At 50.2% G+C, this 15,590-nt stretch overlaps 1 protein-coding gene across 3 annotated transcripts; it reads right to left on the bottom strand.

The window, feature by feature from the left end:
- Positions 1-8,651: 8,651 nt before the first annotated feature.
- LOC106628326 (lymphocyte antigen 6E-like) lies at positions 8,652-14,258 on the bottom strand. 3 transcript variants are annotated; one of them, XM_014254905.2, is made up of 3 exons: positions 14,137-14,258; positions 11,917-12,036; positions 8,652-11,068 (listed from the first exon to the last, which is right to left on the bottom strand). In XM_014254905.2, exons 1-3 carry the CDS (start codon positions 14,186-14,188, stop codon positions 10,911-10,913), a joined length of 330 nt encoding a protein of 109 aa, XP_014110380.1. In that variant the 5' UTR covers positions 14,189-14,258; the 3' UTR covers positions 8,652-10,910. The 3 variants fall into 3 exon arrangements, with proteins under 3 accessions (XP_014110380.1, XP_087916883.1, XP_087916877.1); XM_088060757.1 differs by having other exon boundaries at positions 14,025-14,165; XM_088060751.1 differs by lacking the exon at positions 14,137-14,258 and adding an exon at positions 12,665-12,765.
- Positions 14,259-15,590: the final 1,332 nt, after the last annotated feature.

The raw sequence follows: 15,590 nt of genomic DNA, 5'->3' as shown, positions 1-15,590 counted from the left end.
TTCTGTCATCAAACAGGGCACCAGCCCGGCCCCAACACCGACCAAGCCATCAGGCCACCAACACGGCTTGGGCACACCCCAGCCTGGACGGTGCCCTGGCATGGGGCTGCTCCTTGGAAGGCACTTGGATGTAACCACCCTGTTTGTGGAGGAAAGGGAGTTATGGATGTGAATCATCCTCCTTGGAGCCAGGACCAAGGTTTGTTGTTTGGTGGTGGCATCTCCACAGCCAGGAATGGGAATGCTGGAGATCTGCAGGGTCTGAGGGGGGAAGGGCAATGATGAGGATGGTTGGGAATAGGAAGAAAAGAAGAAAAGAGAGGGAAAAAAAAATCCAGCTTCCTCTTGGAATTTCCCAAACATAATTAATTCTGGTGCTGCAACCGTATTTGTGAAGAAATAACCTCTCTTCCTGACAAATTCAACGTCTGCCATTGTTTTTTCACTAAAAGTGGGAATTTCCCCTTGTCCAAGTCTAACCCTCCTGACCCTTTTTCATAACAAGAGGAGTCAACATGCAGGAGCTAAAATGGGATCATCCCCTGCACCACATGATCCCACAGGCCCTGACAAGCTCTGATCCCTCTTTGTAAACCTTGGCCTGTGACAGGAATCTCAACCATGCCAGGAGAAATATTTACAAAAAGACGACCAAAATCTTTGCCACAGAATATTTTGGCCAGGGTTTGAGGAAGACAAGTAGGTAGCACCTGCCCACAACACCTCTGTGAGCACTGTGGGGGTTCTGTGTTTGTTTTGTGTGTGCTTTTCAATTGAACTTTAAGATCCAGGGTGGTGTAGGGAGCTGTCACTGAAACCTGCTAGGTCAGTGTGACACAGCTGAGACATTTTGAGGGCATCCCCAGGTGTCTGCAGGGACTCCAAGACAGCTTCGGTCTCCTGCATTTTGAGTCATTCTTCTACAAGAATCAGCATTTTCCATGTCTGCCCATTTTAATGTGCTTTGGGTTCTTGACTAATCCCTTCTGTGATGGGTGTTCCAGGCATGGAAGTGATCCTCTGCACTGGAGCCAAGAGCTGGAATTTCCAAGGCTGGGTGAAAGCTGGGAATCAAATGAGATAAATAATTTTATTTAAATATAAAATAATAAATAATAATAAATATAAAATAAATACTTTATCTGTGGAAAATGTGGGATGACCTCCACAGAAAATCTGCCTGTTGTTTATGGGATCACAGAATTGTTTGGATTGGAAAGGAACTTAAAGATCATTGAATTTCAGCTTCCTCCCATGGGCAGGGACACCTTCCACTATCCCAGGTTGCTCCAAGCCTCATCCAGCCTGGCCTTCCAGGGATGGGGCAGCCACGGCTTCTCTGGGAAACCTGTGCCAGGGCCTCACAACCCTCACAGGGAAGAATTTCTTCCCAATATCCCATCTAAATCCACCCTTTTCCTTAATTTATTTTAACTTGTCTGAGTTGGGTTTTTTTTCACAAGAAGATCTCAACCGAGAGCAGAAAAACTCAATGAGAGTGGAATAACTCAGCCCACGTGTGGGAAATCTGGATGCTCCAGTTTCTCTCCTGCTCAATTCCCGCTGCCACAGCCGGGCACGGCATCAAAAGCCCGGTTGGGTGGTGAGAACGAGAGCTTGGGCTGGTCCTTGTTACGTCCAGAAACTTGTCACACCTCATGTAATGACCCTGCTGAAACCTCAGCCACGGCAAGGCTGTCCCAGGGAGAGCCCACGCTGGTGGAGGAGCTCCAGAGCCAGGAAGAATCCTGGATGAAACCATCCCAACCCCGTGGGTGTGGCCACCAGGGCACAGAAACAAACAGTCCTATCTGAGAACTCAATCCTGTTCTTCGCTGGATGAGCTGATGGGCATTTTCCCAGGAGGGCGGGCCAAAAATTCAAGGCTTTGTTGTTGTTTGGGTTTGTTTTTTTTAAAAAAAATATTTCTATTTTGGGAAGGCAGGGAATGGTTTTGTTGGGGTGGGACAGAAGGAGGGAAAGGAATTAGTCCAGCTCAGGTGCATCCCTGCACATTTCAGCTGGGTTTGGCTTCTTCCCACCACCCCTGGGGTTTGGTGAGGGCAGCTCAAGTGCCAAAATCAAATCCATCCACTGGCAGAGCATTCCCTCCAAGCCCAGCGGAGAAACAAGGGCTTGGAAACCTCATGGACGGCAGCTTGGGAAGGGCATGGGAATCAAAATCCACCCACATGATCCAGGGAACAACAGAAGGGTTGAAAATCCACCTTGGCTTTGCAGGCACCACCTCCTTGCCAAGGAAAGTGCACAGCTGGAACAATTCACCCCGTGTTGATCATGCCCCAGGCTTTGACTCATTCTCAAATTATTAAACTGTCAGGAAAAGGACAACCAGGTCTTGAGGGGACTTTAAAATGTTTCAGCAAAGAATTCCAGAGCCTTAAAGTTGAGTTTGAGCTGGGAGAGGCATTCCCAAAGTCACAGGCATGGGAGAGTGGTGGTTTTGGTTCCTCAGCCTCCCTCCAGCTTTGCTTTGCAGCCCAGTTACTGCTCAAGCAGCAGGGAAGGAGGAAAGAAAGAAAGAGGACCTCCAGTGGAAATAGAGGTCCATGAAAATTTCCAGAAACATATCCTTCCATTTCTGGAACAACATTCTGGAATGCCATTTCTTGGCATCAGGCCCTGGTTTTTCTCCCTGCCTCTCCACGTGGAAGAAAATCCACTTTCCTTCAAGCTGAAAGGGAGATGGGATGAAGGAAGTGCCAACAGAAACAAATTTAGGATTGGTTGAGCACCTGGAGGCCAAAAGCTCTGCCCTTTTTCCCTGGGAACATCCTGGGAATCTCCTCCACAGCACCAAGTGGTGCCTCTGGTGGCACTTCTAGAGCCAAAATCCAGCCGTGACATCCCCTCTGTCCTCACTGCCACCTGGTCCTGATGGTGGGATGGCTCCTGCCCACCCCACCTGATCCATCTCATTCCCCTGGGGAAGGGTGGCCAGGGAAGAGTAGGATGCACCACACCAACCAAGCAATCCTGAGGAATCCTCAGGAACTGCTTCCTTTGGTTTCTCAGCCACTTGGGGATCCTGGGCAGGTTCACAAAGCACTCTGATAATGAAGAAGAGCTGTGAATCAACTTCTGCACCAGTAAATCAGTCAAAAACTTGGCGTTTTCCCACTATCAACACTCCCGTGCCAAGAAACTCCTCCCAGTCTATGCCCGGGAGACAGATTTGGATGTTTTGGGGATGGAAAGGGCGTCGTCACAAGCATGCTCTGCCACGTGTCCTCGCAGCTGGGGGACATCCCCTGCCTTGTGCTGTTTATCTGCCTGGATGGAGCCTCTACCTGTAGGATTTAACCTCGGGATCTTTCCCATGTTTGCTCTTGCCATTCCTGCGGTGCCGAATTGAGGGTGGAGGATTTGGGGTGGGAGGTGACACGATCTGTGGGGACACTGATGGCACAGCCTCCAACCCAGCTCTCTCTTGCTACAGAGAAGAGGAAAGACCATTTCAGGAACGCCTGGGAGATGTGGAACACCGCTCCTGCCGGTTTCCTTGGAAGCAGGACTGCATCCAGGGGAAGCTCTGTGTTTCTGCCACCAAACCCTGGGGACTGGGGGTGTTTTGGGGAATGAAATGTGGTTAAATGTGGAAAACCATCAGGCTCTGCTTCCTCTGAACCCATCAGCCCCAGAGCAGGCAGCAAACCTTGGGAAGTCTGCAGAGAATCCAAGCCTGCAGCAAGGACCAGGTGTCCAGGAAAACCTTTGAATTATAAGCATAAGGAAAAGAGAAACATTTTTTAACTAAAAGAGAGATTTGGATCAGATATTGGGAAGAAATTCTTCCCTATGGGGGTGGTGAGGCCCTGGAATGGAATTTCCAGAGAAGCTGTGGCTTTTTGAAGCGTTCAAGGCCAGGTTGGATGAGGTCTGGAGCAGCCTGGGGTAGTGGAAGGTGTCCCCACCATGGCAGGGAGTGGAACAGGATGAGTTTTAAGGTCCCTTCCAATCCAAACCATTCTGGGATTCTCTGGGGGTTTTCTGCTGCAGGGAGGGGGTAAAGCACCACCTCCCTTACTCCCTGCTGGCATCCAGCTGGGAGCTGGCTGATGAGCAGACAGGCTGGTTTCCCAATTTTCCAGGGTGGAGCTGACCCCTGAGCTCCTCCTTGCTGTCCTGTGTGCTCTGGCAGACCTGTGCTGGGGAGTGGGCAGGGGGAAGCAGATCAATGGTGCTTTCCAAAGTTTTTGGAGGACACAGGGCTCTGCATCCCATCCTGGAACCCACCCCACTCCAGGGATCAAATCCTGGTCTCAGAGCTCCTCTGTTTATGCCATCAGGACCCACCAAGTTGAACAAGGCATCCTTGATCCCACCAGACCTGCTGGGCAACCTCAACCCATGTGCTGGGGGTTAGGTGTCCTTTTAATTCTGGCTTACCTGTGGAATTTTTACCCATTAGCTGCGGGGAAAACCTGTCTGCGGGTACTTGGTGGGTACTGCAGAGACACAAAGAGTTTGGCTGGGCCCAGGGGGGAAGGGGGCAGGGAAAGGGGAGGGCGGGGACAGTTTAGGGGCTTCTTCAGCTTCAGAGAAGAACACTTTGGGCACAGAGCTGTTGCTGTGGAGAGAAGGGAATCTCGCCATCACCCAGATGGAGCTGCTGCTTCTTCTTCTCCTTCCCTCTTCGTTGGTGGCCTCACACCCCCTGTCCTGCCGGGACGTGTGGCAGTGCCAGGCACCGCTGTGGAGCTGCTGATCCACCTCATCCACTGGCCCAGGATCTCAGCTCATTCCTCTGCTGATCCACCTCATCCACCAGCCCAGGATCTCTGCTCATTCCTCTGCTGATCCACCTCATCCACCAGCCCAGGATCTCAGCTCATCCCTGCTGTTCCAGCTGAGTGTTCCTCAGAGCCCTGCAGGAGCACCAGGACTGACTGCCTGAGGGGGTTTGTGAAACAAAGCCTCTCCTCCATCCCTTCCCATCTCGGCCGAGAAAGCTGTCATGGGACCCCTGGTTCTGTTTTGTTGTTAACACTGAAGTTGTTGTTGTTTGTTTGCCTTGTTATTATATATACTAGTAAAGAACTGCTATTCCTATCCCCAAAATCTCTGCCTGAAAGCCCTTTAATTTCAAAATTATAATAATTCAGAGGGAGGGTGTCTACATTTTTCATTCCAGGGGAAGCTCCTGCCCTCCCTAGCAGACACCTGTCTCCCAAAACCAAGACACCATGTCAGACCTGTCACGCTGGTGACACCAAATCAGGCAGTGGCCGTGTGGCCGAGGTCCTGAGCAATGGCTACACCCTCATCCTCACCTCAGTGTTTACCTCGTGGCGTGGAGGAGGGCTGGGACATCTTTCTGCAGTGTTTGCAGGCCTGGTTCCTAGGAGAACTTCCCAAGAAAAGCTTTCCAGTGAGTCAAGGAACAGCATTTCCGGAGGAGGGAGCGACGTGGGAGCAGCCCCAGTTGTTGCCATGACAGGCTGTGGGAAGGAGGAGTGCTGCCAGCAGTTGGAGCAGCACGGAGCTGCCCACTGTGGGTGGGCACCTGACCCTCCTGATCCTGCTCTAAGGTCATCCCTGGATGAAACATTCCCAGAGGACCGAGATCCAAAGAGCATTAAGGTCACCTGGAGTTGTTATCTCCATTTTTATCATGTGAACCAGACACCGAGTGACTCCCCCGAGGTCAGGCACTGGGAAGTGGTGGAAAAGCTTGGTTTGAAGTCCCATCTGGACCATCCTCTCCCAAAAAAAACTTGGAGAACTTCTTCCCCGCTCCACTTCCCTGGAATTGCTGAAAATCAGGTTGAAGTCAGGGTGAAAGCTCAGAGAAGAGGAGGAGAAAAGTGGAATTTCCACTGTTCGGCCAAGTGCTGGCCCTGTCTTTTGGCTGTGACCATTCTGGAGGGAGCCAGTGGAATTTAGAGGGGCAGGAAGCTGCGGAAGGAATCACGGCAAAGAAGAAATGCATAGGAAAATCAGGAAAAAACACCCAGAATGAGGCAAAAAGGCTCAGCCCCATCCGATCTGATCCCCTCTTTACTCCCCAAAACTTCACGGATGCCAGGAAAACAAAGTTCCCTTCATGCTGCCAGGCCCATCCCACCAATTTGGGGATTTCCAAGAGTGGCACAGAGGGTCTCACCCCCTTCCAAGCTGCCCAAGCTCTGGATTAAAACCTTGCAGGGCTTTGGGGTTCGGATGGGAATGCCGCCTGTTCTAGCACAGGATGCTCCAGAATTATCCCAAAGCAAGGTGCATCCCGGATTGCCAACGGCGTGGGAGCAAGCAGACGCTGGAGAACGGCCAGGACCTGCTGTCGGCTGGGCTGGAATCAGCAGGATGGACCCACAGCCTGGATGGATCCTTCCCTGGGCTGCTGCCAGCCCAGCCGGCTCATCCCTCACACGGCTGCTCGCTTTTTTCCCTGGAAATTGCTCCAGGACCAGCGGCTCTCCATTCCATGGCCCGGGACAGAGGCAGCAGCTCCCTCTCGTGGGCTTTGTCTGGCTCTTCGTGCTGGAAAGCAGCCAGAATTTCCTAAGAAACTGTTGTTTTTTGGGTTTTTTTTAATCGTTGCGTCTCCCCCTCCCGCAATTCAGAATATTCATTAGTGCCCCAGACTCGGAAATTTTATGGAAAAGTGCCAACTTTCATCAAATCCCGCCTCGTAGGCTGGTGGGCTTTTTATAGTTTTGCCACCTTTTTTTTTTTTTTTTTTCTTTTTAATGGTTTTATTTTCTTCACTCAGTCTGGAATTCAAAACAACTCATTCAGGGCATGGAAAGGGTTGATCCTTCGGATTCACTTGCCCAGGGTCTCTGGAAAGATTTGGGGGTCTCCATGGAGCCACTGAGGTGCAGTCCTGGCAGGGGGAGTTATCCCAAAATCTGCAGTTTGGGGGGCAGACGCACACTGAGCCATCCAGCATTTAGATAAGGTCAGGACACGAATCCACAAAAGTTATTCCAGTTTGGAATTCTGGAAATCCAATGTGTTTCATGCTGATAAAAGTTAAAAAAAGAGGAGAATGAAAAAATTTTAAAGCACATTTTTGCTTTTTTTTTTTCTTTTGCTTCATTCCCTCTTGACCCCAAACAGCTCCAGAGATTTCAGCTTCCAGCTTTTGGTTTGGAAAACTCCTGGTTTCCCAAAAAAGCTGGAATTTCCCCCAAAGCTGAATTTACTGCACCTTTCCCACCCAAACTCCCAGCAGGAAAGTGTCACAAGCCCAGAGATGCATTTTCCCATCCCTGGTACTTGCTGGGAACAGCCAGGTCACTTCTCCCCTCTCCATATTCCCTGGTTTCTGTGATCCATCCGGTCACTCCGGAACCCCAGCGATGTTGGTCACCCCCCAAACCAAACGAGGACCTCACCCCCTTCCCTGAACCCTACAAAGAGTTAGGAAACAGCTCCGGGCTTTGGGGAGGAGGTTTGGGGTTTTCCTGCCTGGCCCAACACTCATCTCCTGGTGTGGGTGGCAGGGGGACAGTGGGGTGGCCACTGGTCACCATCTGATGTCTCCTCTCCCCTGGATCCCTGCCTTGGGAATTCCTCTCCCTCTTTTCCAAGGTTTGATGGCTCTATCCCATTCTCCCTCTCCCTCCCAGCACTCCTCGCCCACACACATGGATTGGCACAGGGATAAATTTCCCCACGGGATTTGGCTTGTTGGTGGCTCTGATAGCAGAGATGAAAGGTGACAACTGTCCTGGACCTGAAGGACCATGTCACAACTCCATCCATCACATCCCTGAGGTATTTAAACTGATTATTATCCGCATCCAGGCATTCATTACTCCATTTGGAATTGTTGCTCCATCTCAATTCCATGTGATCCAGCTGCTGAAAGGGCTGTGTTTGCTTTGTGCTGCCTCTCTCAGTGCCATGCTCAGGGAATTCTTCCTCCAGGGAGATTTTTCCATGCCTTGGAGGAAAATATCTCCCCCTCCTCTCTGTCCCCATGTTCATCAGGTTGGGTATTCCCAAATCCCTGCAATAACGCCAGGATGAGCCTCTGGAGCATCTTCACCTCTGTCCAAGTTTTTGGATGGGGTCAGGGAAGCTCAGGGCGGTCTGGAGTGAGGAGAAAAAGTTTTTTACAGCCCTTTTTTGTTTAGGATCATCCAAACAACTCAATCCAAGGGGTAGACACAGCTCAGGGTCATTTTCTGGGCAGCCTCTTACGTGTGTTAATGACTCCCATCTCTCCGTGGTCCGGATTGGCCCTAATTCTCTGCCAAAATTAGTGGTTGGGAATCACACCCTCCTCTCCTTCCTGCACATCTCAGATGTCTTGGAGAGGAGTAATTGCCACCAGGGTTGATTGGCATTACGGGAGGAGGGATTTCCATATCCTTGAGCTGCAGTGGGAATTACAGGATCACGGAATGCTTCGGGTTGGAAGGGACCTTCAGGATCATCCAGTGCCACCCCCTGCCCTGGGAACACCTTCCACTATCCCAGGCTGCTCCAAGCCCCATCCAACCTGGCCTTGGACACTTCCAGGGATCCAGGAGCAGCCACAGCTTCCCTGGGAAATCCATTCCAGAGCCTCACTCCCTTGCCCATAAATATTTTCTTTCCAATATCCCATCTAAACCTATCCCATCTTTTTTACTTTATTTTTTATGTTGTAAAAAAAATAACCCTTTGCTCTTCAGCCATGCCCAGGATGATTTATTTTCCCTTTCTATTATCCATAGATACAAGGAAGTTTTTCTGCAGCAAAGGCACAGCAAATCAAGCAAAAAAACTCAGCCAGTTTTGCTTTAAAGCAGAAAAAAAAAAATAAAAATTCCCGACTGTGTTTTCCTGCAGGCTGGGGGAGCCTCTGTCTCCACAACTGCAGGAAGAATAAATCCAACCCAATGAAATATTAATTATTAGAGTCTGTCCAACTGGGATTCCTCAGTGCTTTCAGAAAGCGGAAAAATTCTGGCACACAGGAGAAAAAACACACAAATCCCCTTTTTGTTTCTTCTTAGGATTTTTTGTTGTTTTTATGAGGAAATATTGTGTGATGAGTAAATTAAGAGCTTAGGGTTGAGGGAAGGGAGGGAGCTTGAATCGCTTTAGGGTGGGAAATAAAAATTCCCAAAGAGGGTGGGAAAGAGATGGTGCTGTAAATAAGAGGAAAAAATTCCTTCACGCTGTAGGAGGGGGTGAAGGAAAGCAGAAGCTGATTAATAAAGGAGAGACACATCCCTGAAAATTCCCTGTTCTGCAGAATTTGGGAAGAAATCCTCTAACCTTATCAGCCCCAGGCTGCAGCCCCAGACAGCCCTGCTCAGCACAGCTCAAAGCCCCTTTTGTCCCCGTTGTTTACCAGACTTGGGTTGGAAGCACAACACAGAGCGTCATCCCTTGGCTGAGGAATGTTTTGCAGATTTGGGAGCTTTGACTCGAGTTAAAGCACTCCCATGATTTTTCCAGAGCAAAATTAGCAAAATTCCTCCAAAAAAGTGTTGTTTAGGAGAAAGGAGAGGCACCCAGAGCACATCTGGCAATGAAAAACCTCTGTTGTCTTGTCGTTGTTTATTTTTCCAGCCCCTTTTTGCCCTCGTTTCTCTGCAGCCTCTGGAAACATCTCTGTCAAATATTTTCTCTCTCTGGATTCTCTGTTTTCCCAACAAACCTCTCCAAGCCTCCTCAGCAGCTCGACCCAAATGCTGCAAATGCTTTTCATGAGGGGAAGCGAAGGAGGAGGCATTGATTTCTTCTCTCTGGTGCCCAGGACCTGAGGGAACAACTGGAGATGTGTCAGGGAAGGTCTGGCTGGATTTTAGGAGAAGGTTCTTCATCCAGAGGGTCTTGGAGCGCTGGAACTCCCCAGGGAAGTGGTGTTACAGCACCAAGCCTGACAGAATTCCAGAAGTGCTTGGAAAAAGCTCTCAGGGTGGGATTGTTGGAGTTGTCTCCTGCAGGACCAGGAGCTGGACTTTGATGATCTTTGTGGATCCCTTCCAACTCAGGCTATTCCATGATTACCCCGCTTTGGAGGATGTCTGAGGAAAAGGTGAATTAATGGATTGCTGGAAGACACAATTCCAAGCGGAATTATGAATCCAGGGAGCTGCTGGCCCTGGGTGAGGTCGTGTGGCTCCAACAACAGCAAAGCAATGTGAAGGATGGGATTCCCATGGATGATGGAAGTGGAGGTGGGGACAGCTGTGCAGATAAGAGGGGTTGTTATTTTTGCCCAGAATTTTCCACTCTGTGGCTCCAACTGAACCCAAAATAGGATTAAATTCCAGGAGAAACCCCTCTGGAGATGCAGGAAGTGCAAAAGGAGCATCTCCCTCCCAAAGCTGCAGAACAGAGCACGACAAGACAGACATTGAGGGGCTGGAGCATGTCCAGAGAAAGGAATGGAGCTGGAGAAGGGTCTGGAGCACCAGGAGCAGCTGAGGGAGCTGGGAAAGGGGCTCAGCCTGGAGAAAAGGAGGCTCCGGGGGGATCTTTTGGCTCTGCACAACTCCCTGAAAAGAGGGGGCAGCCGGGGTGGGTCAGGCTCTGCTCCAGGGAACAAAGGACAGGATGAGAGGAAATGGCCTCAAGAGGTACCAGGGAAGGTTCAGGTTGGACATCAGGAAGAATTTCTTCACAGAAAGCGTGGTCAGGCATTGGAAGAGGCTGCCCAGGGGGGTGCTGGAGTCCCCATCCCTGGAGACATCCAAGGAATGCCTGGAGGTGGCACTCAGAGCTCTGGTGGGGATGCTGGAGCCAGAGAGCTCAGGGTTGAGAAGAAAGTGAGGAGGAGGTTGGGAGACACCACAGGACAAGACGGTGACAACAATGCTTTATCTATTCCTCATGTCTGATGTCCACATCCTCCTGGGGGAATCTGACCAAGCTCTTCAGTCCTTCAGGGTCCGTTTCCTTCAGGAAGCTGAAGAAGGGCACGGAATGGGACCCCCAGCACCTCATGGGCGAGCCAGCCGGGGCCCTGGACACGCGCTCAGGTTGCACAGGAAGCTTTGGCAGCAGTAGGAGGTGTAGGTGACCAGGCCCAGGAGGAAGTTGTGATGTGGGCAGGTGCTGGAGCACTTCTTGGTGATCCTCTTCCACAGGGACAAAACGCCTGGCCCAGAGAAGGGAGAGAGAGGATTAGCAATGGGGTTTGTTGAGTGATCCTTGTGCAGGATGGACTTGGGTTGATGAGTCCCATTGTCCCCCCACAGCCCAGGAATTTTGGGTGACCTCCTACACAAGGAATTTCATATCCGTGCTAGGCATCCAGCACTTCCCAGCATGGATCCTCATACCAAAACTTTTTTAGGTGTATGATGACAACGTTCATTCCTGGATTTAAATTGCATTTCCAGGCTTTTCCATTTGAGGGAAATAATTCTGTTTCCCTCTATATCTGGCTTGGATCAGAAATAGTGTGACCACCAAGGACCAGGGAAGTGATTTTTCCCCTTTCTTGTCACTGGTGAGGCCACACCTGAAATCTTGGGATCGGTTTTTGGGCCCTCATGGCAACAAAGAAATTGAGTGTGTCCAGAGAAGGGAATGGAGCTGAGGAAGGCTCTGGAGCCCCAGGAGAGCCCGAGGGAGCTGGGAAAGGGGCTCAGCCTGGAGAAAAGGAGGCTCAGGGGGGACCTTCTGGCTCTGTACAACTGAGGCTGGGGTCAGGCTCTGCTCCCAGGGAACAAGGAATCAAGGTTCAAATTTATTTATGCTTCCTCTGAAGGATCCTTCTTCTCCCAATGTCCCCTGATTTTCAACACAGAAATAAAACAACAGCTAGAGGACAATCTCAGCGTGTGATGGAGAGAAGGATTTCAAACTTCCAGGAATGCCAGGCTGGGTTAGGAAGGGCTCCACCTCCCACTTCCCAATGACGACTCAGCCCACCACAAATCCAGCCCAGACCTCACCTCCCATTCCTGAATCCCTGTAAGGGGATCCAGAGCCAGCACCTACCGATTCCTACAGAGGCCACGTTGGTGACGCAGTACTCGTCCTTCTCCGAGCACTTCTCGGCCTTCAGGCAGCTCCAGTTGCTTTGTTCCCAGTTGCAGGTGTAGCAGTACAGGGCATTTGCTGCGGGAAGAGACACAAAACAGGGAAGAGGGAGATGGAATCGTCTTGTGCCAGCCAGAGTGAGGCCGGGAGGAGCAGGGCAGGGATTGTCACTCTGTGCCAGGCACTGGTGAGGCTGTGCCTCAAATCCTGCATCCAGGTTTGTCCCCTCATGGCTTTGAGGGGCTGGAGCATGTCCACAGAAGGGAATGGAGCTGGGGAAGGGTCTGGAGCATCAGGAGCACCTGAGGGAGCTGGGAAAGCGGCTCAGCCTGGAGAAAAGGAGGCTCAGGGGGGGACCTTTTGGCTCTGCACAACTCCTTGACAGGAGGGGACAGCCAGGGGTGGGCTGGGCTCTGCTCCCAGGAATCAAGGGGCAGGACGAGAGGAAAAGGTCTCAAACTACACCAGGGGAGGCTCAGGTTGGACATCAGGAAGAATTTCTTCACAGAAAGGGTGGTCCAGCATCGGAATGGGCTGCCCAGGGAGATGGAGGAGTCCCTGGAGGTATCCAAGGAATGCCTGGGCGTGGCACTCCGAGCTCTGGTGGTGATCAAAGGTTGGACTTGAGGATCTTGGAGGTCTTTTCCAACCTAAATGATTCTGGGATTCTGTGAAATGCCAGCAGCAAAAATTATCCCCTGCTTACCATGGAATCTCAAATACGCAAGGTGCAGGTCTGATAAAAGCCATGGAGCTGAAAGACCCAATCCACCCTTCCAATGCCACATCCAGCCTGGCCCTGGACACTTCCAGGGATCCAGGGGCAGCCACAGCTTCTCTGGGAATCCTGTGCCAGGGCCTCACCACCCTCACAGGGAAGAATTTTTTCCCATATATCCAACCTAAATTTCCCCTCCTTCAATTTGATAGGCTGACGGCACCAAGTTCGATGTGATGCTTGGAGCAGGGAAGGGCAGAGACTCCTGGAGGAGTTTCCAAGGATGTCCCAAGGCCTGAGGTCACTTTTTATACTTGCTGGGGACTATTAAACTGCAGACTAATTAGGCAGAAAGCACTGGCAGCTGAAGAGGGTTAATTGGGACCTCCATGGCTTAGAAAAGTCAGGCTCCCAGGCCTTTGTCTTAGGGTGGGACATCAGTGCCCCCCAAAAGAAATCCAGAACCTGGTTTAAAGGACAAACAAGATGAGGAGAAGGATTTCTTACTCTTTGCTGTGAGAATTCAGCCCTAAGACACATGCAGTGAATGCTTAATTTTTACTGCCTGGATAATCCAATGTGGATTAGGCCAGGCTTCATTTTGGCACTGAGGACAACCTCCCTGTCTCCCGGGCCTTGTTAACGCTTGGAAATCTGTCAGGATCACTGTTCTGGTGAGTGAACAAAGCTAAATAGCAGAAAGGTATTCTTAGGCCACAATGAGCCAGAAATAACTATTCCAAGGAATTATTTTTCTGCACCAGACGTGTGGCACAATTCCAAGCGCTGGCAAAGCCTGTCCTGCTCTCCAAAATGAGGATAAGGTTTATTCTCTCTGGTCCATAGAGGATAAAGGATCATATTCCTTAAAAAAGGCTCTGATTTAATTTACCACCTCTCCATGAAATAAAAAGCACCATCTATAACACAATTACTATGTAAATACCCACCACCATTAATTAATTCAGTCTACATCCCAATTTCTCCCTAATTCCCTGATTTTTTTCCAAAAATCTCTGAAGTCAGCAAGCTGTGGGGTCTTGGAGATGGGTAGAAACAACTGCACAGGGCCAGATGTTGGAGGTGTGGCCCTCGTGGGCCAGGAACACTGAGAATTGTGCTGTCTTCCTCAGAATTTAGAAAAAACCGCAGCCTTGCACCCCCCTGACAGGAAAACACCCTGGAAAGCCTCTCAAAGGCAGACCAGTGGGAACTGCCTCCTTTTTTCTGTCTCATTTCCATAAAAATCCAGCAAGACGGGGAAATTTCCTGTCCAAAAATAAACTTTTCACACACCCAGACGGAGATTCTAGATAAAAACCCCCAAAACGAGCACTATGTCCATTACCTATGTCCATTCCAAGAGCTGAGGAGCTCTCTCCCGTGATTTCTTCCCCTGGATATGAGCCATTCCTACCTTTAAAACACTCAGCTGTACTTTATCTAGGAGCAAACCTCACCTTGAGCTGCAAATAGGACCAAAGCCAGCACCACAAGGAGGGAGAACTTCATCTTCTCCCGGTCGTCTCCGCAGCCCAGGAAAAACACCCTCACCTGGGGACAGGATATAAATCTTCCCTGCCTTTGGACGGAGTGATGAGGAAGCCAACAATTTGGAAAGAGTGGGCAGGGATCATGGATTAGATGAGAGGCCAAGAATGCAGGTGGGTTGTTTTCTCACCTCGGCATTGCCTTCAGGCTGGGCTGGTGATTCCAAGGAGCAGTGAAAGCACTCTGGGAATTCACACCATTTATTTGGATTAATCCTTTAATTCCTCTCTGGTCAGCAGTGCTGCTGGTGTTTGGGTGGGGGTTTTATTCTGATCATCGCATCTGTGGCCAGGTTATTTCCTTTTCTCCAAGGAAAATGGGAACAAGTGGTATAAATTAATGGAATTGTCTGGGTGGATTATGACAAGTCCATTTCCAGGGTTAGGAGAACTCCCAACATTTGCAGTCAGGGTAAACCAAGCTGGATATTCACGGGGACGGGAAATGCATAACTTGGTTACCTACAAAGTCTGAAATCATAAAATCATCAAATGGTTTGGGCTGGAATGGACCTTAAAGATGATCTCATTCCCACCCCCTGCCTGACAGGGACACCTTGCAGGTGCCTCCAAGCCCCATCCAACCTGGCTTTGAACACTTCCAGCAAGGGTTAAAAATATCTTTTCCATGAGGCATCCGATTTCTAGTCCTGCTCAATGCCAGTCAGACAAAAATGTTCTCAGCCTTTACAATTTCTCTGCATGAAAGGGGTGGAGATGGAGCTGATAACTTCAGCTTCCACCTGACTGCCTGTCCCACTTGTGCTTCCAAGGAAAGAGCTATCAGGATGTTTAGTGCTGGCCATCAGCAGACATCTCCATGAATCACCAAGCCACCAAGGAGCAGAGAGGGTGAAGCAGGAGGAGCCCCTTGGAGTGAAGCCGCTTGGGCAATCGGGTGCCTGCTTATCCCTTCCTTCTCCATCCTGTGGGAGAAGAGAGCGGAGACTGACACAGCCTGGGACTTAGGAGATGGAAAAGCAGAAGGGGCAGAGCCTCCAAAAATATGTGGAAGATGGATGTGGGTTAAAATGATTGAGGGTCAGCATGATTTTCTTGGCAGGAGCCAAGTGAGATGAGCAAAATTCCCTGGAACAGAGGAGATGCTCATCCAAGACATTCAGAGTGTCCAGGGGGATCAATCACTGAACACAGTGAAGGCCAGGATCACTCAGCCAGAGGAAGTTCAAAGAAACACCAAAACCCGCCACATCTTCCTTTTCAAGGAAACAAAAGCTGGGAGAAATCTTGCAGAGAGCTTTTTTTTGCTCAATCCAGATATTTTGGAGATTTCTGACACCACAGACTCCGCTGACGTAAAACTGGATCAACAGGATGGGGAAGTCAGCCCAGATAACCCCAGG

This window comes from Pseudopodoces humilis, chromosome 1 (genome assembly GCF_049639895.1).
Source record: "Pseudopodoces humilis isolate 2021_Gansu_Grassland_sample_001 chromosome 1, ASM4963989v1, whole genome shotgun sequence".
Classification (NCBI taxonomy): domain Eukaryota; kingdom Metazoa; phylum Chordata; class Aves; order Passeriformes; family Paridae; genus Pseudopodoces; species Pseudopodoces humilis.
Note: the sequence above shows the minus strand (reverse complement) of the source record. Positions and strands in the feature narration are given on the sequence as shown.